Source organism: Schistocerca americana, chromosome 5 (assembly GCF_021461395.2).
Source record: "Schistocerca americana isolate TAMUIC-IGC-003095 chromosome 5, iqSchAmer2.1, whole genome shotgun sequence".
In the NCBI taxonomy this organism is placed as follows: domain Eukaryota; kingdom Metazoa; phylum Arthropoda; class Insecta; order Orthoptera; family Acrididae; genus Schistocerca; species Schistocerca americana.
Genome location: NC_060123.1, coordinates 202,906,260 through 202,932,919, shown reverse-complemented (window position 1 = coordinate 202,932,919; position 26,660 = coordinate 202,906,260). Strand labels below are relative to the sequence as shown.

General features: G+C 40.1%; 1 protein-coding gene across 1 annotated transcript in view; it reads left to right on the top strand.

Moving 5' to 3' along the window:
* LOC124615302 (multiple epidermal growth factor-like domains protein 8) overlaps nucleotides 1–26,660 on the top strand; it is a 368,566-nt gene that overhangs the window by 244,443 nt on the left and 97,463 nt on the right. Inside the window, exons 23-25 of the mRNA XM_047143089.1 lie at nucleotides 3,301–3,570; nucleotides 13,762–13,959; nucleotides 14,045–14,234. Coding sequence (XP_046999045.1) covers nucleotides 3,301–3,570; nucleotides 13,762–13,959; nucleotides 14,045–14,234 — 658 coding nt within the window. The remainder of the gene's footprint in view (nucleotides 1–3,300; nucleotides 3,571–13,761; nucleotides 13,960–14,044; nucleotides 14,235–26,660) is intronic.

Below are 26,660 nucleotides of genomic sequence, written 5' to 3'. Positions count from 1 at the left end.
AGCATAAGGAATGGCATCAGAGACGATATTGACAGAGTCATCTATGGAGAGCCCAAAAATGTGAAAGGCATCGAAACCAAAAAGATTTTCTGCATTACTATGGTCGACCACAAATATGGGAACAGTGCGAACGACAGATTTGTAAGATACCTCAGCATCAAATTGTCCCAAGAGAGAAATCTTCTGTTTATTGTACGTCTGTAATTGCCTAGTGACAGGTGATAGGGTTGGAGAACCCAACTGAAGATACATCTGAGAATTGATGACAGTGGCGGCAGAACCAGTATCCACTGCATGCGAACATCTCGACCAAGTATTTGGACCGTGAGGAGTAACTTCCCTGAAAGGGAAGAAGTACAATTGACAGACAACACGGAATCAGAATCAGCGTCATGTTCATGAACATCATGTATGCGGTCGGATTTGCAAACGGATGACCCTTCTTTTTGCAGTTGTGACACACGGGACAACGTTGGGGACAATCCTCCTGTGAATGTTTCGTAAAACACTACGGACATGAAGGAAGTTGCCCGGGGTTTTGCTGCAGGTTCTTAGAGGTTTGTTTACGGTTAGGCCGAGGCTGCGCTCAGGAGCGCACTGCGGCCACATCGGCCGGTGGGGACACGCCACACGCGTCGTCAACAGCGCACAGAGGTTGTATTTCCCCTACGTCACCCCACGCCTCTATTTGCGCTCCAGCGGCATGAGAAATTTCAAAAGACTGCACTATGGATAGGACTTCATCGAGAGTCGGATTTGCCAACTGAAGGGCACGTTGCCTCACTTCTTTGTCGGGCGTCGACCGGATAATGGCATCCCGTACCATGGAATCAGCATAGGATTCTTTGTGAACGTCAGTAACAAATTGACACATTCTACTGAGGCCGTGAAGTTCAGCAGCCCAAGCTCAATAGAATTGATTCGGTTGTTTTTGACAACAATAAAAGGCAACACGAGAGGTTACCACATGCTTTTGCTTATGAAAATATACGGACAGAAGTGAGCACATTTCAGCAAAAGACAAAGACGCAGGATCTTTCAAAGGAGCCAATTGCGACAACAATTGATACATTTGAGGTGAAATCCATGAAAGGAACAGAGACTTACATGTTTGTTCGTCCGCGACATGAAATGCCAAGAATTGCTGTCGAAGACGTTTTTCGTAATCAGACCAGTCTTCCGCCGTCTCGTCATAAGGAGGAAAAGGAGGTATAGACAATGACAGGAAATGCCCCACATTGGATGCCGCGACGAAATCGCGAATCACTGACATGAGAAGCGTTTGCTGTTCAATGAGACCTTGCAATAGTTGCTCTAAAGTAACCATGGAAACTTGTGGGTCAATGATGAAAAGGAAAAATCCACTACCTCATCGCCAATTGCTATAACGTCAAGTTGAACACTTATATTTCAAAAGACGACACAATACATGTAAGTCACAGAGCGAGTCGACCACGTAAGGCATGTGTACACAGTAACGGTCAAATCTGCACAGAGTCCAAGTCTAGTGGATGCTGGCCGGCTGGCTGCTTAGGTGGCGCGGCTGCTGCATGGCTGGTAGACAGCGCCGCATGTAGAGGACGCGTGTAATTGCGCGGTGGCACTTTAAATGATCTGCGCGTCACAACACTTACATTACTTGAACTTTTTTTATTTTTCAATGTAGTCTCATTGTAGATTAATGCACTTGGTCCAACAATGTTCCAGTGCTTTGATCCCATCTCGAAAATGAGTTTCCTCCAGGCCCTGCAAAATAGTTGTCAACTCTGGCTATCAATTCTTTGTTTGAAGTGAATCTTTGTCCGTCAAGAAAAATTTTCAGTTTTGGGAAGAGATGGAAGTGTGACAAGCCGTATCAGGTAAATGAGGCAGGTGGGGCAACAATTCATACCTTAGTTCGTGTAATTTTGCCATGGCGACGGCACATGTGTGCGGGCGTACATCAAGAGTTGTGGCACCAATCTTGCAGATAATTTTTTCATTCCTAATTCTTCAGTTAAAATATGATATACCCTTTCAGATGACATCTGGCAAATGTGAGCAATTTCACGCACTTTCAGTCGGTGATCCTCCATTACCATTTTATGCACTTTTGCAATTATTTGTGGGGTAGTGACACATCTTGGCTGACCACTGCACGAATCATCAACTAAGTTCTCCCAACGAAATTTAAATTCATTTGTCCACTTGGCAACAGTTGAATATGAAGGAGCAGAGTCGCCTAGTGTATTCTGGAAGTTGGTGTGAATGTCCTTTGCTTTCATACCTTTCTATCACTGCTCAAATCTCGATTTTTTTTTTTCCATCTTCGCAAATCACTAACAGTCCAATGAATATCACATGAACAACTCATTGCGCTAGCGTTGACCTCTCTTGGTAATTCCGAGAACTTTTCAAACCACCCTCATACTACTGACAAGTCCTGCTGTAAGGCAGAACACAAAGTTAAAAGTACTATTCAGTGGAGAAGTATTTTTCAGTTGTAAATTTGAAATTAAGCTACCGTACATACAAGGAAGAACCAGTTAATATAGGATGATGGTTTAAGTTTACTTACCGTGTAGTAAGATTTTCATTCATTTTCTGTCAAAGAATGGAAAATCCAGATGGAATGTAACAATATAATGAAAAGGACATTTGCTACTCACCATATGGTGAGTCGCAGAAAGCTACTACAAAAAGACTGTCACACAATTAGCTTTCGGCCAACAAGGCCTTTGTCAAAATTAGACACACACACACACACACACACACACACACACACACGCACACAACTCACGCATCCAGGCTCCAGCTGCCAGAGACTGTGCTGATGTGTGTGTGAGTTGCATTTTTTGTGTGTGTGTGTGTGTGTGTGTGTGTGTGTGTGTGTGTGTGTGTGTGTGTGTATGTGTCTAATTTTGACAAAGGCCTTGTTGGCCGAAAGCGAATTGTGCGACAGTCTTTTTGTTGTGTGTTTCTATGACTCAGTATCTCCACTATATGAACAACAACTATCCTTTTCATCAAACTGTTACATTCATTTTCTATCAATTTCTTGATTGTGCACAAAAATGCACAATTTGCTAATTTCTGTACCCAAAAGAATTGTCTCAGTCTGCCTCCTGTGGAAGCTCTGTGTGGAAATGACAGGCTGTAGCAAGTAGATCATTCTATAAAATTGATGAATTAACTGAATTTTTAATGACGTTATAAGAGATGTGCACACACCAAAGATGTAGCATTTTCAGAATGTTTATATACAGTTGCTTTCTGAGAAGTTCTTTGTATTAATATCATTTTTTTCTTTGTGTTTTCCAGGCATACGGTCAGTGTATATGCAGTGCAAATTTTGGCGGCGAGGACTGTTCTGTGGAGCTAAATAATACACAGCTAGTGTTTACACAACTGTTTGACACTAATCGAATATCTGATAGTTTGGAGCATTTACGAAAAACTATTCCACGCTTTGGCCATAGTGTAGTGGCAGACAGGAGAGGTTCATTGTGGATGTTTGGAGGCTATTCACTATCTAATGGACCACTTAATGACATCAGATTGTTTGATACAAGGAACAATACATGGATACCTGTAAGTTTTTGTCATCTCTTAATTGCCATACACGCAAAAAATTAAAAACACACTGATGAGGCAAAGCTTTATGACAGCATACTTAATAACATGTTAGTTGATCTCTGGAACACACTGCAATAGTGATTCTGCATGGCTTGGATTCGACAAGTCCTTCGTAGGTGTCTGGAGGTATGTGGAACCAGATGACTTTACATAGGTTACGTAATTCCCCTAAGTTACAGGCTGGTGATTTGTGCATGCAGAACTGGCACCCAGTAGTGTCCCAGATGTGGTCCACCGCATTCATATGAGGTGAGTCTGGTGGTCAAGACGTAAACATGAGTTCATTATCATACTCCTCAAACCACTATTCAGACCTTGTCACAAGGATAGTTGTGCTACTGCAACAAGCCATTACCATTGTGGAAGACATGCAATAATGTTCTCGTAGCCAGCAGCTGGTGCCATCCTTCAGTTACCACCACAAGTCTCACAGAAACCCGGGTGAATGACCTCCATAGCAAAATACTTACCCAACTGGACAGTGTCTGTAGTATACTGTCTGTTTCCAGATGCTGTTCATCTGAGTGACAGCATTTCTGGACATGACTACTAAGTAACCTGGTGTAGCAAGAAATGCAATTCATCCAGCCAGGTGACATGTTTCCATTGATCCACAGTCCAATCTCAGTGACCCGTGCCCAGGGCCATGGTAGTTCATTATGTCATTGTATCAACAGGGTAACACATCTGCTGTGGAACCCAGTGGTTGACAGTGTGCACTGAATGGTGTTCTCTGAGACACTTGTACCTGCAGCAGTATTGTACTCTGTTGTCAGATTTTTACATATCACTACCTATCCTGATTTATCTCACTTTCTTTGATGAGTTGTGGACACACAATAGCTTATCGCCTATCTGTGGTTTTTGCATCTTTCAATCACTTTCTGTAGATTCTCACAACAGTAGCACATGAACAGCAAATCATCTTTGCTGTTTATGAGATGTTCATTCCCTGGCACCAGGCCATAATAATCTGTCTTTTGTCAGTCACTTCTGTCAGCACATTGCCACATTTGCAGCCCATGTCATCACTGTGATTGTCTCCCATTCGTCTCTGTGCTGCGTGTATGTCTTCTGTTCTCTGTTATGTGCCCACAACACCACCTAGGCTCTCAGTCTTAGAGTCCGCAGTGGTCATGGTGTTTTGGCTCACTAGCGTAAATAATCTGATGGAAAATGTTGTAGGTGAAAAGGTGTCTCAGAACTCCAGACCAAGCGAGACAGCAAGGCACGTAATGTCATAAAAATTTAGCAGTGCTATTAGAGTCATGGGACTATAATTCACTGTTTCTGAGAACCTTGTTGAAATATCGGAGATAAGCTGAAATTATAGCTCATCATAATTGTCATCATTAGCCTTTCAATATCTACAGCAGAATAAAGGCTGCTTCTAGACTTTTCCATGCATTACTGAATTCGCCTTAATGCATCTGTGTTGTTCTTAAATGTTTGCTGATACAATGTAGCCTACCCAGATTCTATTAGTTCATAATCTTGGTCTTCTCTCATCTCCTCAAATCCAGCAAAGAAGTACCTCCATCCATCTGCCATCTGTTTGCCAGGCTACTTGTCCCACTTTTCCAATTCATTTTTGTTGTGGACATAGTTACATCTTTAGTCCAGTCTTGATACTTCATATGTTTTTCTGTCTGTCCTAGTAGTTCCCAATATATATTTCTCTATTGCTTGCTGAGCCTCTCTCAACTTTTGAATCATTTTCACATTTAAATTCCATATGTTACTGCCATAAGTTAAACCTGGTGATGCACATTAATTCTAGGCTATCCATTTGAGATACATCAGAAGCTTAGATTTGAAAACCCTTGTGGGTAATACACACCACCATTGATTAAAAGATTCCCGAATTTTATTTTCTTTATTTTTAACACTTCCAAAATTTCTATACCTCAAAGAAACTAACACACACTAAACTTCAAGGAAATTACTCAAAATTACTAGGTTACAAAACAACAACAAAGATTCTCTTTTTCATCAGTCATTCTGGGTCCAGAGACAGTCTACCACACTACTTGCTCTTCTGTTTATGTCACTGAACAGGACCCCTCTTATAGGGGTACTGATGTTGAATTGTTGTACCTGCCTGTGTATACAAAAGTTCTGGTGTCATTGCACGCTGGTATTCATTGGATGTAGGAGGTCCTGAAGGTGTCTGTATTTCTGTGGCAGTTGACTCCATCATTGCTGTTAGTGAAGTAGTAGTTTAGACCAGTGGCATGAAGTCTTATGTAGCTGTAGACGGTCTGACTGCAGTCATTGGCTGACTGTGGGATTGTTGGTGTACTGCCTCTTCTGACTCATTGTACTACTTCTTCTGACAGTGATAGATATACCAGTTTAACCCTTTAAATGGACACTTTGTTTACCTTACTATGTAATAAATTGTAAAAAAACAGTTGAAATTGCAATGTTAATTTTCTTTATTCATTACTAGTTTCAAGACCTAAGCTCATTATCAAACCATCCGCTAAGCTATGCAATACCACCCTTTATGACAAGCATATGCTTGTTCATTTTAAACACATGTAAAGTAGTGAAGGACTGCACCTCATTCACCTGACACTTTGTTTGGTTTGGCTATCAAGAGCATCAGTGTTTACACATCTCTTTCTAAAACTAGATAAAGTCATGTGTAAAGTGGTTGCAAGGGCACCCTGACACCATCTGAGTGGAGCATGACATGGGTGTAGTGAGTCAGGTCTTTATGCACAAAGGTAGGCGGTTGCGCATGGCAGGACACCATCATAGGCCGAAAGCTCAAGATACAGTTCCTCATCTGTAGCGCCAAGGAGTAGGGTCATCTGTATGGTTTCTATGTTGTGTGGAGAGAACATCTGAAGACAGTCTTAAGGTTTCAGGATAGACCATTTCTGCACTTTTCGTGCCGGGGTCAAATTTGAATGCTATAACACCAGCAATAGAGCAGTTAACCAGGAAGACTTGTGACACATTAATGCTGATGTAAGTGCCCTGTGCCAGTGCTCCACCACGTCAGATAGTAACTGATGGAGTGATGATGAATGAACGCACATAGCATGGCCAGCTTGTTGAACAAAATGGTTCAAATGGCTCTGAGCGCTATGGGACTTAACATCTGAATTCATCAGTCCCCTAGAACTTAGAACTACTTAAACCTAACTAACCTAAGGGTATCACACACATCCATTCCTGAGGCGGGATTCGAACCTGCGACCGTAGCAGTCACGCAGTTCCGGACTGAAGCGCCTAGAACCGCTCGGCCTTAGCAGCCGGCGCTTGTTGAACAGTGTTGACTCAAACTGATAGGCCTGGTCTGTTATTACATCTGTAGGGCACCGGAACCATGATATTCATGTAGTCAAAAATGTTCTTGCAACTGTTTCTGCCATAATGTTCATGATAAGAGAAGCCTTGACCCACCAATTGGACCTGTCAATAGCTGTGAGAATATATCTGAATCCTTGCATCAGTATTAGTGGCCTTGCCAAGTCTATGTGTGCATGTGAAAAATGTCCTGTCAGCTTCCAAAATGAACCAATGGGTTTATGAACATGTCTCCTACTTTAGCCATTTGACGAGGTAAGCATGTTTTAACCCATAAGCATCAATCTCATTATAACCCGTACACTTGTATCTGTCAATCACTTTTCCAATGGTTACATTGGCCCCTGAATGTGCACTGCCATAAGTTCCCGGCCGTATGCACTCCATATTGTCTCTGCCTCAGACAACTTCTGAGAGAAAAAATCAAGTAACTGCCAAGATCCTCCTATCTTCTCCTGCAGCACCACGTCTATAGCAGCCTGACTGGCATCAGCAACTACTGCTAGTGGTGCCGAAGGTATGGGATAAGCTAAAAGTACTGCTTATTGCAAGGATGATTTATCTTTATGAAACACAGCTAACAACTCCCAAATCCACACAGTAGCTCGCTGTCCCTGCAAATTGCTGCTCAAAAGCACTGCTGCGATTGGTGCCTGTACTTCAGGTGCCTGTAGTATATGATGTCTGTAGAAATTGACCACTTCCAAGAACCGGCGAAGTTCTTTACACGTTTACAGAAGCAGTTCTGCCTGCAGTGAGTGTCTTTAGACTGCAAGGGCATAATTCCCTTTTGTGTTGTCTGGTGCCCCAAAAAATCTACTGCTTCTTCGCAAAGGATGTATTTGTCTTGTTTATTTGCAATCCATATTCAGCAAGTCTTCCAAAAATCATCTGTAAGTGGTTTTTGTGCTCAGAAGCAGACGTAAAAAAAGCCAACTTATTGTTCAGATATGCAAAACAGAAGTTATGACCACATAGAGCCTTGTCGACAAACCATTGCCATGTCTATGTGGCATTCTTAAGTCCAAACTGCATTCATACATGTTCAAATAGACCAAAAGGTGTGATAATTTTTTCTTTTCTATTTTACACTTTTAGTTCCGTAGGACCAAACTGAGGAGCAGATCTCAAAGGTCATGGAACATGTCAGTATATGAAATTACAACATAAAAGTAATAACAGATAAAATAAAATGTTTATGAACCCAAAAAAGCCAAAAAATAGGTTTATGTAAACGCAATCAACAATATAACATAGGAATCAGCTTAATTTTTCAAGGAACTCCTTGACAGAATAGAAGGAGTGACCCATGAGGAAACTCTTCAGTTTCGATTTGAAAGTGTGTGGATTACTGCTAAGAGTTTTGAATTCTTGTGGTAGCTTATTGAAAATGGTTGCAGCAGTATACTGCACACCTTTCTGCACAAGAGTCAAGGAAGTACAATCCAAATGCAGATTGGATTTCTGCTTGTGAAAGCTGCTAATTCTTTGGAATAAGCTGATAACAAAAAATCACTGTAAAGAGCGTGTGTGCGTGTGTGCGCGCGCACACGCGCGTGTGTGTGTGTGTGTGTGTGTGTGTGTGTGTGTGTGTGTGAAACTGCCCATTTCTGAGCCAAAAATATCCTTTGAGAATGGGAAGAGTTACCCTAAATTATAATACCATGAAAATAAGCAAAGTAGACTACTTTTTGTGTCAAACTATCACGTACTTCAGATACTGTTCGAATAGTAAAAATGGCAGCAGTAAGTCTTTGAACAAGCTCCTCAACATGGGCTTTCCACGACAGTTTACTATCTATCTCAATGCCTAGAAATTTGAATTGTTCAGTTTCACTAATCATATGCCCATGTTTTGCTGAATTGTGTGTTACAAAATTGTAAAAACGTAGACATGTTCAGAGTACCAGGTAGAAGAACTGGTGGCGCACGTAAACACATTCAAAGCAGACAGGGACAGGAAGAAAGGCGCGTGCTTTATCATGTCCAGAGCAGTTAAAGGGTTAATGTGTTTTGGAAACTGGGATAAATATCATTGGTACTCAGATTCTCTTTCAATAAAGTACGTGTAGAAACAAAAGGCAAAATTTTGTGATATATAGATCTTTGTGAGTTAGGAAGGCTTTTACAACCACCCCTTCTTATGAAGTCATAGATGTTCAGTCTTTCAAAACAAAGTCGTGTAACTCACCAGTCTCACTACATGACAGTCCAAAGAAAACTGAAATCCATATATGCGCTGCCCTTTCTTGGAAAAAACTGTGATTTTGTATTTCAAGGAATCATGAATGGGCTTCATGTACCAAATGCCACTTTGCTCTGATGATGACGGCCATGCGCTGAGGCATAGTCTTCACAAGTCATCAAAACTGTTTATGTAATGTAAATGAGGCTTAACCTTTTTTACTTAAACTATTTAATGTGCATTCTCATCTATGACCCCTCAACAGCCAGCCAAACTTGCAGAAGTTATTCGGTGCTGGGTCGAATGTGTGTGTAATACACTCAATGACATCCCAGATGTGCCCAGTAACATTGCAGTCACTAACTTAGGTGGTCTCAGGGTCCACAGAATGTCCCAGAAACCATTCTGATACAATTTGGAAGCAGCTGGGTGAGGCATTCTCATGGTACAGATCTCCTGAATTGTGCTACAGCTCCACAGTTTGAGGCACATGATCACACACACTTGTCCTCTACAGCTTGCTGATGGACTGTGGCATAAGTGTGAGGGGCACCATTTTATTCTTTGTTAACATCCTCCAACCAAAAATACCTCAACGAGCCATGTGAATAGTGCCTAATTGGCAAGTGGGATTTGCTGCTAGTGTGCATCTTGCCCATACTACTCTTATTTCTGCCATGCTGATGTCCAGTACAACGTATAACAACATCCTGGTCGCAACACTTGCTGAACTATTCCATTCTATCTAAAACAGCAATTGTCTCTTATATTTAGTGTCATATAGGGACACTATTATTATGAGATTGCCTAATTCAGGTTCTCATTTTTGTTCTTAGTTTATTTCTTGTTAGCAGCAGTCCAGTATAAATGTGTTTTAAGTAACATTTTCCATCAACATGAGTTCTAGATTTGAGGTATGATCAAAAAGTAACTGGAATTTTTATTTTTCTTAAAGAATATTTATTTAGTCATCATAAACAAGTTAATGCCCTTCAAGTAATCACCCCCCATACGTAATACACTCAGGCCACTGCTTTTTCAAGTCTTGGAAACACTTCTGGAACTCACTTTTCATTCTGATGTTCAGCTACTTCAGGGATTCTGTTTTTATCTCATTAGTGGTGGCAAAACGATGTCCTTTCATTGTTCTCTTCAGCTTCAGGTGTAGAATGAATTGCAGGGGGCCATGTCAGGTGCATACCGTGGCTGAGGCAACATTCCCCCCCCCCCCCCCCCCCCCCCCCCCCCTCCCACCCCAGAAAATTACGAACAAGAATTGAGGTGTGAGCAGGAGCATAACCATGACGCAACTTCCATGATTGATTTTGCCACAATTTTGATTATTTTCTTCAGATTGCTCTAAACAAATGGCGCATAACTTCCAGGTAGCATTTCTTATCAACTGTATGACTGTAAGGCAGGAACTCATGATGCACTATACCATTGTAACCAAAGAAAACAGTGAGAAGAACCTTCATATGTGATAGAATTTCTCAAATTTTTTTCAGTCTTGGCTATTCAGGCACTTAACATTGGGACAATTGGGTCTTGGTTTCAAAGTTATACCCATATACCCATTTTTCATCACCTGTTGTAACCCTCTTTAGAAGTTCTAAATCATTGTCAGCTTCATTCAGCAATTCCTGAGTGATGTCTATGTGATGTCATTTTTGCTCGAAATTCAACACTTTCAGAACAAACTTTACTGCTACATGTATCATGCTAAAATAAAAATTGCTTGACCTGAGCCAAATGGTATGTTGACATCATCAGCAACCTCTGTGGTGGTGATTCAGTGATTTTCCAGAACCATGAGCTTTACATCTTTCACATTGTTGTCAGTAATTGATGTGATAGGGTGTCCAGATTGAACATCATCTTCACTGTTTTCTCAATCCTATTTGAACTTTTGTACCACTCGTAAACTCTTGTCTTACTCAAAATAGATTTTCTGAAAGTCACAGTCAACATTTCAGATGTGGTCTACATCTACATCTACATTTATACTCCACAAGCCACCAAACGGTGTGTGGCGGAGGGCACTTTACGTGCCACTGCATTACCTCCCTTTCCTGTTCCAGTCGCGTATGGTTTGCATCAAAAGCCTGACAGATAGCCAACCAACATTTAAAAATAAATTAAAATAATTTCTAGATGACAACTCCATCTACTCATTGGCTGAATTTTTAGATATAAATTAAGGGGGGGGGGGGGGGGGGACAACAACTTAAACATTAGTGTCATGCAATATTTTGTGTAATGTAATATCTTGTACAGACATCTTTTATTAACCTGACTCGTTCCACATCATTACGAAGTGTCGTATTCATGATCTATAGAACAAGTATTAATCTAATCTAATCTGATGCCGTTTTTGCTCGAAATTCAACACTTTCAGAACAAACTTTACTGCACTTTATTCCATTGTTCAAGCAAAATTTAATGCAAATTCTTTCATCCACCTTTTTCTAAAGTAAAAATCCATCAATCACTCAAAAACACATTTAACATTTGCAACTGTCAACAATATACTAAATATTTGAAACAGCTGAAAGTGCAAATAAACATCAGGAACATGTCCACCAACAAGATAAAAAAAAAGTAAGAAATATGAAAATCAGATGTATAAAACTCATGAAATTTAAAAATTCCTGTTACATGAAGAACTTTATAAAGGATGTGAGACAGCAAAATGTAAGATGATGATTGCTGTGCAAGGACCTGTAGAACTTTTCAAATGTTGCAGTTCCCTGGGTTATGAGATTACTGAATAATGGTTCAACATTTTGGCTTGTAGCTTGATATAGAGCAAAAGGTGGTGAGTTTGTACATTGTCATGAAATCTATGTGTATTATTGCACAACAGACAAAAAAAGGACTAGCATAAAATGTTAAGACAAAAATTCATCATTTGCAAAGTCTATGCAAGAGTCTTTTTGGGACGTTAAAGGAATTTTGCTTTCTTAAAGATTGCAGCACTATCTGTTATTACAGGCTTTTTGATGAAGTTGGTGCATACTGTTGGTCAAAAACAGGAGTCAGAATCCAAGTAATGTTGTTTCAGTGTGACAAGATATGGCTCAAACAAGATAATTGTTTTAGCTGCCTTTTGAAACACCTCCATTGTCAGTATCTCTCACCATACGAATTTTGTGTATATGGGGGTGCCGTAGTGCTACAGTTAAAAGTAAATCAACAGAGGGAGTAGCTCATTTGCAATGGGTTGCACGTATTGGATTGTGCTTTTCACAACTCAAGACTCACAAACTGTTCATTCACTGGCAAAATTCTTAAAGAAGAGTTAAAAATGTGTTAATAGATAGAAGAATTTTGTTCTGTAATATATTTTTAAAAAATGTCCACTATGTATCCCATCCTCCCTCAGTTAAAATAAAGAAAATTTAACAGAACATGAAAAAATGTATCACAGTTATTAAATTTAAGAAAATTGGCAAAATAAGGAAATAACATTGAACAACTTTTTACATAGAAACATTTGTGAATATTTTAGTGCAAAGCTGATTACCAGTTTTAAATAAAGTGAACTTTCTTCTTTACCATGTGACATAAAGGAATGTTCTCTCTTGTGCATAGTTCTCATAATCAGTTCTTGTGTCTTACACCTATAACTTAAGCAACAATATTTTGAAAAGGGTAAGTTGCTAATCACTCTAAAGATGACATATTGAATTTCAGACAGGCACAATGAAAAGACTGTTACACATGTGAGCTTTTGACCAAATCCTCCTTCAGAAAAGATAGCACACACACACACACACACAACCTAACCTCACACACACCTTCCAGTCCGAGCTGTGGGAAATGGTGGTCATGTGTGTGTGAGGTGTGCTTGCTTGAATGACTGTGTTGGTGTGTGTGTGTGTGTGTGTGTGTGTGTGTGTGTGTGTGTGTGTGTATGGGGTGAGGGGCAGTCATGTTTTCCTTGAAGAACACTTTGGTCAGCAGCTTGAATGTATAACAGTCTTATTGTTATGCATGTCTACAGCTCAAAGTGTCATCTTTACAGTGAGTAGCAGTCTGTCCTTTCCGTTGTGCTGTTTGATTTTATTTGTAAGTTGTTTGTGTCCATGTATACACTAATGTACAGGACTGCTTTGCTCTCTGTGATCTGTGATCACTCTTACATGACTCCTCTTCGTCGGTCATTGTTATTTACGTGTTTTCTTTTCAGGCAAGTTTTACATCAGCTAAATCAATGGAAATTAGACAGAATTGTTCCTTGGTAACAATTTATTTGATAAAACGTTAATACTAGCTTCTTGTCAGTTATAGAGAAGGCTGCTGTCCTCTTGTTTTCTGAATAGCCTCTTGTTTTCTGAATAGCCTTTAACAGAATTTCATTGCTTCAAATCCTCTACTACAACTGTGCCATGTCAGTGTCATGTTGACTTCAAAACTCAACATTTTTGTAGTTCTGTAGTAGTAGGCCTAGTTGAATGTTCTTTCAGTACATGTGAGCTTCAGTGTCCATACTAACCTTACAATCTAATACTCAAGCAGTTAATTTTTGTTCGAGCAAAATGACTATTAGAAAGAGAGAACTTTTTATGGCCAATTAATTTGTCATACTCTTTTGATGTGGAATTCTGTTTAATTTCCATTATTAAATGTTCTTTTAGGTCACAGTAGATTCCACCAGAGATGTAAATATGCCACAGGGCCGCTATTTTCATGCAGCTGAAATTGTGCACACAACCCAAGACATTTATGTATATGGTGGCTTAGCAGAAAAGGAACATGTAACAGGCTTATCACGAAACGTATTGAATGATTTTTGGAAATTCAGCCTTAAGAACCAAAGATGGACTGATATTAAGGTATCTTTGTAACTCTAAAGTAATTTTTTGTTTAATAATTTTGTCTGCTTATCTGTTATCTTGAGAGGGAAATCCTGGATTACAGATTGAAAAATGTCCACCTCCACTTGCTGGCCATACACTGACTTTGCACCGTGGACTCTCGAGTGAGTCTGAAAGCTTGGTGTTGATTGGAGGATTCAACCCCAAATATGGATTTATGGATGTCATTTGGGAATACGATATTGGTTCAAATATATGGAACAGCCTGAATACTTCAGGAAGTGGACCCATAGGTATACATAAATCTCATTTACTTATAACGATATTAGAGGTACAGTGAATCTCTCATTTCTGGCTGTGTTGTTGTTGATGGTAACCTCTGTATAAATTCAGAAGCCTGTAGTTTTATTGTTTTTTTTTTAGTGATATTTATTTTATGTTTTGAATGTTACCAGTCTCAGTGCTTCTGCTGCAGAAATATTTTCATTGATGATTGAAAACATCATACGAAACATTAACGTGAATGCAAGAGTCTCACGTACCTCTTCATGCAATTCCCCCAATTATACTTGTTGCTTTAGAACTTTAACACTCAGGCAGGAGTGCCATTTTTTATAACACGAGCGGGCACGTGGTGTATCGTGTACACATGTAAATAACAGCTGTCTTTATGTTACCAAGGTAAACATGTATGAGCAGAATCATAGTTTAATCTCATTTTAATTAAACAAAAATAAAATAAACTTATGTATATGAGCTAATGCACCATTTAATTAAACAATAATAAAATAAATTCATATTATATCACACTGTTGCCATGTTCTTGTGTTACCCCACAGTAATGACCCATTCCAGGCATTAAACAGTGCAGTTAGCCTCTTATTTGGTTACTAATTATCTTGTAGATGACTGCCTAATTATGGGATTGTACTGATAGCTTGTAATGTGGGTCATTTTCTTGCAAGGATTGTAAAATTTTTCCCTCACCTAGCTTAATCTTTATTTTATGCATGTATAACTGCTGCTCTGACAATACACTTTATCACTCTTAGCCAAAGCAATAATGAAGAAATAGGTGTGGGCTCAGAATTGTGAAACAACAATGGAACAGTACAAAACAATTTTATTTGTGATTGGCACACTTTGTATGTAGGCGCTCCTGCTGCAGGATTAACCTGCACTGCATATTACGGCTGTCATCCTCTATCTGCCACAGAAGTCGAGTTATTAGAGAGCTTGGTGATGTTGCAGTAGCTGTGTATCCTCAACATTGGCAGCAGCACACATTTCAGCACTATTATAGTGTCATTCATAGAAGCAGACCTCTCCTTTTGTTCGTCAGTGCTCACTAATTTCATTCAGTGGGAAGTTAGTGGCGACTTTCAGTTCAGCGACCATTTCCCTATCTGGATTCATGTACCAGAGGAGGCAGTTCCTGAAAAGAAGGTGCCACGATATGTCAGAAGAGAGAATTGGGATACTGTACTGCCAATTGCCTGATTTTTAACGCTGAGGCAGCACCAAGGACTGGATGGACTACATCACAAGCGTGATTCATCTTTCTGCTGATTTATCGATCCTAAAATCCTCAGGCCATCTGACTGACTGTTTATTGGAAATAGTCCTTATGGCTTCACATATTTCAGTAGAGCAATTGAAATGACTGGTAGTGTAGGAACAGTTGCCATGATCATTTTCTGCCCCTTCTCTCTCTCTCTCTCTCTCTCTCTCTCTCTCTCTCTCTCTCTCTGCCATGTAATTTAGAGTGGCCTTCTCCAGTCTGAGCCATCTATGCAGCTCTGCTGTGTGATGAACACACGCACACACACACACACACACACACACACACACAGAGAGAGAGAGAGAGAGAGAGAGAGAGAGAGAGAGAGAGAAGGGGCAGAAAATGATCATGGCATCTGTTCCTACACTACCAGTCATTTCAATTGCTCTACTGAAATATGTGAAGCCATAAGGACTATTTCCAATAAACAGTCAGGGAACTATAGCAGCTGTGCTGAGACAGGGTACATCAGTCCCTGCTGCTGTTGCCAGCTGATTTCCAGCTTTCCATCACTATAATACAACCAACGAGAAGGTGGGCTCTGCATCAGATTATGAGTGCTACAATTGCCACTTCTCCATTTGGGAGCTGGATTTAGCACTGTCTGAAGCTCATGATACTGGACCTAGTCACAACTATATTTGATACATCATTCCGCAGTGTTTAAAAACTGAATAAAAAATATTACCACAATTTTTTAATACAGTCTGGCAGTCATGAATATTACCAGCCCAATTTTGGTTCCCCTCCTCAAAGCAGAGGAGGACTAGACATCCCCCATTGGTTACAGAAGCGCTCCCTGAAAGAACTGTGTGGAAAAGTCACTGGAGCAAATCGTTACTGACAGCATGATCTGGATACGGCAGTACAGGCAGCTCCTTAGTTGCTTCCAGTGAGGGTTTAGGAGGTACTGATCAACCGATAAACACCTGATTCTGCTGAAGGTGATTATACATAAGGGTTTCTGAATATTATTTGATATAAAATATAAGTATGATGTGACTTTTAGGTACAATATTCTTGGGCATCTTCACTAGTGGTGCTTCCGTGGTAATGTATGTCTACTCATTTGAGCCTTTTTTTTACATTGCTTTGTTTTGGTAGTAGAGTTGGGGAGGTTAAGTCAGACAGTTTTGAGCAGGAGAATGGTGTCCATGAAGGAACTGCTTCAGGAGCTACTCTCTTTACCATTGACACGAGTAGTAAAATGACCTTAGTATAAAGTCTTAAGTAGTGCTCCATATTTCTGAAAGATTTTTCAGTACGTTGTTCATCTCCCAGCTTTGCAACAGCATATTGTCAGTTACAACAAACAAGAGGTTGTAGAAGCTGGTTCCAGAACTAGCTTTTAAAATATCTACCAATAAATACATGTGTGTTGATTTTAGGCATTCTGTCATATTATTAATTTATCTAGCTTGGAAAAAAAGCAAACCTATTTATTTCAGAGCTGTCGTTACAACACATAATGAACCAGTGTCTGAGCCATAGATCTTAGGGGGCAGAGAGTGCTTGTCTGCTCTGGTTTTATGAGGCCTTAGAATGACCAGTGAGACCTACTTATCTGTAGGTTATTGATGTTATTCACTGTAAGATCAAGCTGGCCACAAATGGGCTGATGAATTGCACCTTACCCAGCCTCTGACGCTTAGACTGAAGAATTGCTACTTACTGTGTGAAATTCCCTGTGATCTGTTCATATTTATAAAATGTATTGTAATTGTAGTCCAACAGATCAGGTTTTTTGTCTTTTTTGTATTTATTGCTATCAGTTTTGGAGCATGACTCATTTTCAATCAGTATGCAACACCACCGCAAATGTTTTTCTTCTTATAGGATGTACTTTCGTTTTGGGGGTGCGGATCGTATTGCTTACCACCTGAAAATGAGCTGTGCTCATAACCAATAGAAATAAATGGAAAATATATTTTAAAAAAGCAGCAGCTCTGGTGGACTATCATTACAATGCATTTTATATAATTTGTGTCTGCAGAACAGCATATAAAAAATATATTCAACATTCCAAATTTTTCCAGTATCACTAGTGGACTAAACTGCCATCACACTACTGTGGTACCAAGTTTCATACGTTGACTGTGAGTTACGCAGTTATTTGAGATCACCTTAAAACATGATTTAGTGCCAATTTGTGTAAGAAGCATAAGAGCTCAGACTAAGAGTTAAAACTGATAGCTGTTTTGCTTACTGAAGAGGGTCAGTGAAGTTCAGGAGAGAGTGCCTTCCTCTTTTAACTGTTCTTAATTTGATGGTTTGTGACATTTTAAACAAGAACTGCAACTAAATGACAATATTTAATCATGGATCTAAGTAATATGTCATTGTTATATGTTGCTTTCTGTGATTATGTCCTCAAAATTCATCAATGAAACAAAATTACTGCATTTATGCAGAATTAAATTTGATCTTGAGGCACGATCTGATAAGTGTGTTCAGCTTTCAAAATTTTTCAAGTGCTCCAACTTTTGTTGTGCCTCTCTCTGTGTGCAATACATATACCAGCAGATAAAATAATCTAGGATGTACTTCAGTGCCTACAAAAGCTGGAGGATGGTACCAGTGCACATAGGAATTCAGGAAAGCAAGTACTGAAATTCCCATTCTGTAATAAACTGTTTCCTTACACGCTATCAGCTCACTATTGAGATGTTGAGTTGTGCACCACTGTGAAGAAGAGTAGCAGGAAGTGACAGACAATAAGGTGTAGAATGCTGAGTCAACCATTTAGTCATGGAATTCACTCATACAGGGCTTGTGGCATACAGATTACAGTACACCACAAAAATACTGATTGTATTTTATATTTAGACAGTTCAATATACATGATAAGTTACACAAAAGTGTTGAATAACTACAGAGGTATCTCCCTACTGAACATTAGACTCAAGATTTTTTAAAGATTGTTGCTGAATAGGGTGGAGGAACAGCTCGGGTCAAGCACTGGAAAGTATGAAAGTGGTTTCTGAAATAGGAGAACTGTGTGGAAAAGATTTTTGTAATCAAAACTATTAGAATACTGTCATTTTGTACTGGAGTAGGTTACTGAATGTTCTTTTGTCAAAGCAGTGGAAACTCAGGATTGGCCACAGTGTGCAAAATTCATGCATACAAATGTGCTTTTCACATGTAGCTACTCAGTACATCTCAGCTTTGCTTGGTCCTTCTCGGTAAAGTGGAACATTTCATTTATCGGTGCAATTTGAAACTTTTTTTGCAGCATTTGATGCAGCTTATTTTGCTTGGCGCGACTTTCTTCGGGTCAGCAGAATTACTCTTCACTATTTGTTTGTGGCATAAAGGAAGAGCACAGGCCCAGTGGCTGTTTGTGCAAAAAGAGACAATCTAGCTGTCTGTCACCATAATCCTTTAAAAATGAATGGGAATCACAGAGGAGAAGGATGAGATTCTCAGTATTTATTGCATTGTTGCATAATTGATGGGTGCTGCGAATTTGCTGTGAAACAGTATTACGACACCATGCAGAAAGAATTTAGATTTAGTTGTTCACAAAAGAACTAAAAATTATAACAGTCAATAGACAATTTTTACGGGATTCATTGCTCTGTACATCAAGAAGTCCTTTGTGTTAAATATATGGGCTTGGAATATGTGATGGAAATGGTGTTTTGAATAGTGAATGTTCTGAAATTGCCAGCATTATTACATAATAGTTGCAACAGTTTTTGATAGAATTGAACGAAGGGTATATAGTCATTATATATCACTGCAAGATATGTTGGTTAAGTCCAAGGACGTGCCTGGAATACGTTTTCCATTTAAGAGCTGCTATTGTTGAATTTCTGAATGAAAGAGGAAACCGAGAATGAAAATTAGAAGATGTGGATTGGATTTCAGACCTTGCATTTTTAACAGAGCTGACAACAGACTGCCCTCAGCAAGACGTTACAAGGTGAGAAGCTACTTATTTCTGATTTCATCTTGACAGTGTATGCATTTAAAAAGAAAATTGCATTGTGGAAGGGACAGCTTCTGAAAGGAACATCATCCATTTTCCTAAGCTCACTGGTGTTAAAGAAAATCCGTATTTTGAACGATCGGTTGTGCCACTGCATGAATTACAGGAATAAGCTTCTAAACATTTGAGGACACTGCCAATCTTAGATTTATTTTTGAGCTGTGTATGAGACAGTTCGTGACTCCATTTGAAAGGTCCCTTTGCATCTGCAGATGGACTGGTCAATCTGGAATATAATTCCTATTTAAAAGACAAATTGTTTAATATTAAAACTGTCCAGGAGTTAATTGTTGTTTTCCTTGAGAAGAATTTCCACATCTCCATAACAAGGTTGCAAATGTGATATCAGTCTTTCAGTCAACATATGTGCATAAAAGACTTTTTTTCGGTTATGAAACTAAATATGTCACAATTATGTGACAATCTAAGTGGTGAGAATCTACAGAACTATCTGTTTCTGTCCATATGCTGACTGTTAGTGCCAGTTATAAATTTTGTTGTCTTCAAACAGTGGAAACACCAGGATGGAATAACAACAGTGTTACAAAGAGGACAGATTGCTACTAATCGCATGGAGGAGACATTGAGTTCCAGGCAGGCCTGATGAAAAGACTACTATACATCTACAAAGGTAGATGTACATAAGCACAACTCTCACATACATGACCACTGTCTCTGGCCACTGTGTCTTGACTGCGAACTGAAACTGTGTCTGACATGAGCAGCTATCCAGGGTGGGTGGTGGGGGTAACGAGGAGGCATAGGGTGGGGAGGGAGAGCAGTAGCAGGGTAGGAGTGGGAGAATGTGTTCTGCTGCCTGTAAGAGCATGGAGTGACAGGATAGGGCTGCTAGATGCAAAGCCAATACATTGTGTGAGGGATGGAGGGGGGGGGGGGGGGGGAGCAGCAAAGGGAGAGAGAGAGAGAGAGAGAGATAGAAATGGAAATGGAAAAGACTAGTGGGTGTGTTGATGGAATGAAGGCGTGTGTAATGCTGGAATTGGAGCAGGGAAGGGAATATGTAGATGGAGGACTGGGACTTGCGAAGGTTGAGGATGGGGATTTCAGGAACGAAGGATATGTTGTAGGGAGAGTTACCACATGCACAATTAAGAGAAGCTGGTGTTGGTACGAAAGGTCCAGATGGCGCAGGCTGTGAAGCAGTCATTGAACTGAATCGCATAGTGTTGGGCATCACATTCAGCAACTGGGTGGTCCGGGTGTCTTCTAGACCACAGCTTGGCAGTTTCCATTGATGCTGACAGACAGCTTGTTAGTTGTACCGACATAAAAAGGCAGCATAGTGGTTGCAGCTTAGCTTTTAGAATGGATGATTGCTTTCACATGTAGCCATGTCATTGATGCAATAGACAACGCTTGTGTCAAGACTGGAGCAGGTGATGGTGGTGGGAGATTGTATGGGACAGGTCATGTATCTAGGCCTATTGCAGGGATATGAGTATTGACGCAATGGGTTGGGAGCAGGGGTGGAGTGGGGATGGATAATGATATTGTATAGATTTGGTGAGAGTCTGAATATGGCTGTGCGAGGAGGAGATTAGTGTTTAACGTCCCGTTGACAGTGAGTTAATTAAAGATGGAGCACAAATTCGGATTATGGAAGGCTAGAAAGGGAAAGCGGCTGTGCCCTTTTGAAGTACCCATCTCGGCATTTTCCTTACGCGATTTGGGGAAACAACAGAAAATTTAAATCAGTATGGCTGGGCGTGTGTTTGAACCTTGTGTTCCTGAATGTGAGGCCAATGTGCTAACTACTGCAGTGCCCTGCTCAGTCACTGTGAGATTGGTGGGCAGGATAATGGCTGGGTAGTCCTCATTTCAGGACACAATGAGACGTAGTTGAGACACTGGCAAAGTAAGTGGTCCAGTTGCTGGCAGTCCTGAGTGGTACTAACTCATGAGAGGAGTGTTTCTATGTGGCAGAGCAGTGGGCATGTGGGAGGTGGTAGGTGACTGGAGAGAGAAGGCACAGGATATCTGTTTCTGTACTAGGTTGGGAGGTAATTTCAGTCTGCAAAGGCCATTCTTGGCATATTTGGAGATGGACTGCTTCTCACTACAGAGTGCAACAAATACGGGTGGCTACACTGTGTGGAAGGGGCTTCGTGGTATGGAGTGGGTGGCAACTGTCGAAATGGAGGTGTTGTTAAGTTTTATGTGGATGGAAGTACTGATGTAGTTATCCTTGAGGTGGAGGACAACATCGAGGAAGACGGCTTGGGTTGAGGAGGCCAAGGTGAAGCAAATGGAGGACAAGGTAATGAGATTCTGGAGCAAAATGGATAGTGTGTTGACACACTCAATCCCCATCACAAAGATGTCATAAGTGAATCTGAACCAGGTGAAGGGTTAGGAAGGGTTTCTCTTGAAATACATTGGCATAGGATGGTGCTGTGGAGGTGCTCTTTGCTGTACCATGGATTTGTTTGTAGGCAATGCGTACGAAGGAGAAGTAATTGTGGATGAGGATATCGTTGGCTATGGTGACCAGGAAGGAAGTTGTATGTTTCGAATCAGTTGGGTGTCAGGAAAGGTAGCATTTGATAGTGGCAAAGCCACGGGCATTGGGATGTTAGGGTAGGGGGAGATGGCATTGAAAATGATGAGTGTGGTGCCAGGTGATAAAGGAGCAGGAACTGTGGAGGAAATGTTTGAGGCCTTTATATGGTAGTGTAGAGTACAGATAACAGGCTGAAAGTCCACAAGAGCAGAGATTCTCTCAGTGAGGGCACAGTACCCAGCCACAATGGGGCATTCTAGGTGGTTTTGTGTACGAACTTTAGGAATCGCGTAGGAGTGCGGAGATCAATAACGGGGAGGAGATGTTAAGATTCAGGGGAGAGGTTCTGGGATGGACAAAGGATTTGAGGAAGAACTGGAAATCCTGCTAGGTTGCTGGAATCAGGTCACTGTGAAAAGGTTTGTAGGTGGACAAGTCTGACAGCTGGTGGAGTCCCCAGTCAGGACACAGTGATCATGAAGGAGGGAGGGAGGGAGAGAGAGAGAGAGAGAGAGAGAGTGAGTGTGTGTGTGTGCGTGTGTGCGTGCGCGCGTGTGCCTGCGCCTGCGTGCATATGTGTTTTATTTACAAAGAAGACTTTCTGGCTGAAAGCTTAAATGTTTAGTATACTTTTCATTCTGCCTGTCAGCGACTCAATGCCTCTCCCTCTTCCTGTCTTTTTCAATATGTTTCCAGCATGCCAAAAATAATTATGCTAAAATTTTGTTTGTTTGTGATCTTTGTTGTTGATAAATATCAAATATGAAAGAAAGCTGCATGCAGTGCTTTAGCAGTTTATCCCCCTTCCCTGTCTTGTTGCAAAAACAATGTGGAATGATAGTGGAGGAATGTACACCCATATAAGACAGCAACAAATAATCCTGAGTTAATAACCAGCATCAAAACCGATATAGGGATTAGTGAACACAGGGTTTTCGTAGCGAGGTTAAGTATTGCAATCCCCAAATCCTCGAAAAATAAGCGAAAAATATACCTATTCAAAAAAGCAGATAAAAATTCACTTGATGCCTTCCTGAGAGAGAATCTCCACTCATTCCAAATTAATAATATAAGTGTAGACCAGATGTGGCTTAAATTCAGAGAAATAGTATCGGCAGCAATTGAGAGGTTTATACCAAATAAACTAACAAACGATGGAGCTGATCCTCCTTGGTACACAAAATGGGTTAGAACACTGTTGCAGAAACAACGAAACAAACATGCTAAATTTAAACAGACGCAAGATCCCCAAGATTGGCGATCCTGTACAGAAGCTCGAAACTTAGCGTGGAGTTCAATGTGAGACGCCTATAACAGTTTCCACAATGAAACTTTGTCTCGAAACCTGACAGAAAATCCAAAGAGATTCTTGTTGTATGTGAAGTATGTTAGCAACAAGAAACAATCAATGCCTTCTCTGCGCGATAACAATGGAGATACTATCAAAGACAGTGCTGCCAAAGCAGATTTACTAAACACAGCCTTCCGAAATGCCTTCACGAGAGAAGACGAAGTAAATATTCCAGAATTCGTTTAGAGAACAGCTGCCAACATGAGTAATGTAGAAGTAAATATCCTCGGAGTAGTGAAGCAACTTAAATCACTTAATAAAAGCAAGTCTTCTGGTCCAGACTGTATACCAGTTAGGTTCCTTTTGGAGTATGCTGATGTATTAGCTCCATACTTAACAATCATTTACAACCGTTTGCTCGACGAAAGATCCATACCCAAAGACTGGAAAGTTGCACAGGTGACACCAATATTCAAGAAAGGTAGTAGGAGTAATCCACTAAATTACAGGCCCATATCATTAACATCAATACGCACCAGGATTTTAGAACATATATTGTGTTCAAACATTATGAATTACCTCGAAGGAAACGGTCTATTGGCACACAGTCAACATGGGTTTAGAAAACATTGTTCCTGTGAAACACAACTAGCTCTTTATTCACATGAAGTGCTGAGTGCTATTGACAAGGGATTTCAGATTGATTCCGTATACCTGGATTTCCGGAAGGCTTTTGACACTGTACCACACAAGTGGGTCGTAGTAAAATTGTGTGCTTATGGAATATCATCTCAGTTATGTGACTGGATTTGCGATTTCCTGTCAGAGAGGTCACAGTTCGTAGTGATTGGCGGAAAGTCATCGAGTAAAACAGAAGTGATTTCAGACATTCCCCAAGATAATGTTGTAGGCCCTTTGCTGTTCCTTATCTGTATAAACGATTTGGGAGACAATCTGAACAGCTGTCTTCGGTTGTTTGCAGATGACACTGTCGTTTATCGACTAATAAAATCATCAGAAGATCAAAACAAACTGCAAAACGATTTAGAAAAAATATCTGAATGGTATGAAAAGTGGCAGTTGATCCTAAATAACGACAAGTGTGAGGGCATCACATGAGTGCTAAAAGGAACTCGTTAAACGTCGGTAGCGTGATAAACCAGTCTAATCTAAAAGTCGTAAATTCAACTAAATACGTAGGTATTACAATTGTGAACAACTTAAATTGGAAAGAACACATAGAAAATGTTGTGGGGAAGGCTAACCAAAGACTGTGTTTTATTGGCAGGACACTTACAAAACGTAACAGACCTACTAAGGAGACTGCATACACTATGCTTGTCCGTCCTCTTTTAGAATACTGCTGCGTGGTGTGGGATCCTTACCAGGAAGGACTGATGGAGTACATCAAAAAAGTTCAAAGAAAGGAAGCACATTTTGTATTATCACGAAATATGGGAGAGAGTGTCACAGAAATGATACAGGATTTGGGCTGGAAATCATTAAAAGAAAGGAGTTTTTCATTGTGACGGAATCTTCTCACGAAATTCCAATCACCAACTTTCTCCTCCGAATGTGAAAATATTTTGTTGACACTGACCTACATAGGGCGGAATGATCACCACGATAAAATAAGGGAAATCAGAGCTCGTACGGAAAGATATAGGTGTTCATTCTTTCCGCGCACTATATGAGATTGGAATAATAGAGAATTGTGAAGGTGGTTCGATGAACCCTCTGCCAGGCACTTAAATGTGATTTGCAGCGTATCCATGTAGATGTAGATGTAGATGTAGAGATTAGTACGTGAACATGTGCACTGCACTTGAGCAGAACTCTTGTCTGTACCTGCTATAACACATGAATTATTAAGGTACATATTGGCAGGCACAACTGCAAATATGAAGTGCTGAACCTCTGCATTGAAAAGAGCTTTTAAATTGGAAAGCTATGAAATAAAGACAGAAGTTCACCAAGGAAGAGACATTGATTCTTTTCAAATCATTGCTGAATGAAGTGGTTGGACTTTGGAGACAGGTGAACAGAACCATAACTATTGGAAGTGTACAAATTGGATACAAAAGAAAACAAAATACCACTGTAAACTGTGTAGTCCTTCCAGATGATATAGCATTGCTATGAGAAAGAATAAGATGCAGGAACTGCACTGAAAAATGTACCCAAATCTGCAGTGATACCTGGCTTTCAGATTGCGCGTGGTAAGAATAAAGTAATGGTTGCAGATAGTGACTGGGAAGTTGAAGGTCGAATAGTGGAGAATGAACACATGCTTTGGTATCCGGGGAGGGGGGGGGGGGGACACGTGGGACGTAATGGATAAGCTATGTATATGTGTAAGAGCATAATAGATGGAATTGCAGATGCTGCAGAAAGTTCTTTGTATTTGGACACTGTATATTTGATTTCAATAGCTAATTTATAGCAAATAAGCTCTGTTCCATTCATTACCTATCACAGAAATGCCTTGTACTTCTAGCAGTTGAGGACTGTAATCCAGCAACGAACCTCTTGTTGAGTTAAAACTACTTTTGCATGTTAAACTTACTGTACCGACAACTAGTTCTTTGACTATGATATGTTGCAAAGACAACCAGCAGCAGTGCAGGATAGGTCCAGCTATAAAATAATGGTGAAAGCCACAGGTGGATTGATACCAGGATCAAAATTAAGATCGTGTAAGTAAAGAAAACCAGGAGAAGCAAGAGACAGAAGAGAGAATGGGAAGAAAATAGATGTACTGAACAAGTCACTCATGATCCTGAAGGGTCAAAATGAACTAAACAAATAAATATTCAGAAAAGAGATTAGCTTAACTGTAACTCTGTACTTTATTTTAACAGACAATGAGATGAATGTTAAATCACTTTAATGTTTCTGTAAAATTTCCAACTTGGTCCACAAATTATTAGGAAGGAGCTTTTAATGTATTGTGATGAAGACTGCCTCATCCTGTTTTTAATAAGAAATCAACTTGGGACAATATCCCATGTTCTTTCTTTATCCTTCTGTATTATCTTATTATATCAGTTACTTAAGAAACGCTTAGAATAATGGTCGTGTTATCAGCCTAGGCAGTTTGAGTGTCCTAGTATATGTGCAAGGGCAAATGGGAGAGAATAATTTTTCTTTTATTTGATTTATATTTTTCACGGTTCTAAAGTAGGCAAAACACACACACACACACACACACACACACACACACACACACAAAAGTTAGTTTACCCAATAACTTTTCACGATGGTAAGAAATATAACACTTGCTGTCATGATTCTGCTATTTGTTTCACTTAATGCTCTACCTCTCTTTCTGTTAATATAATCCAGATTATTC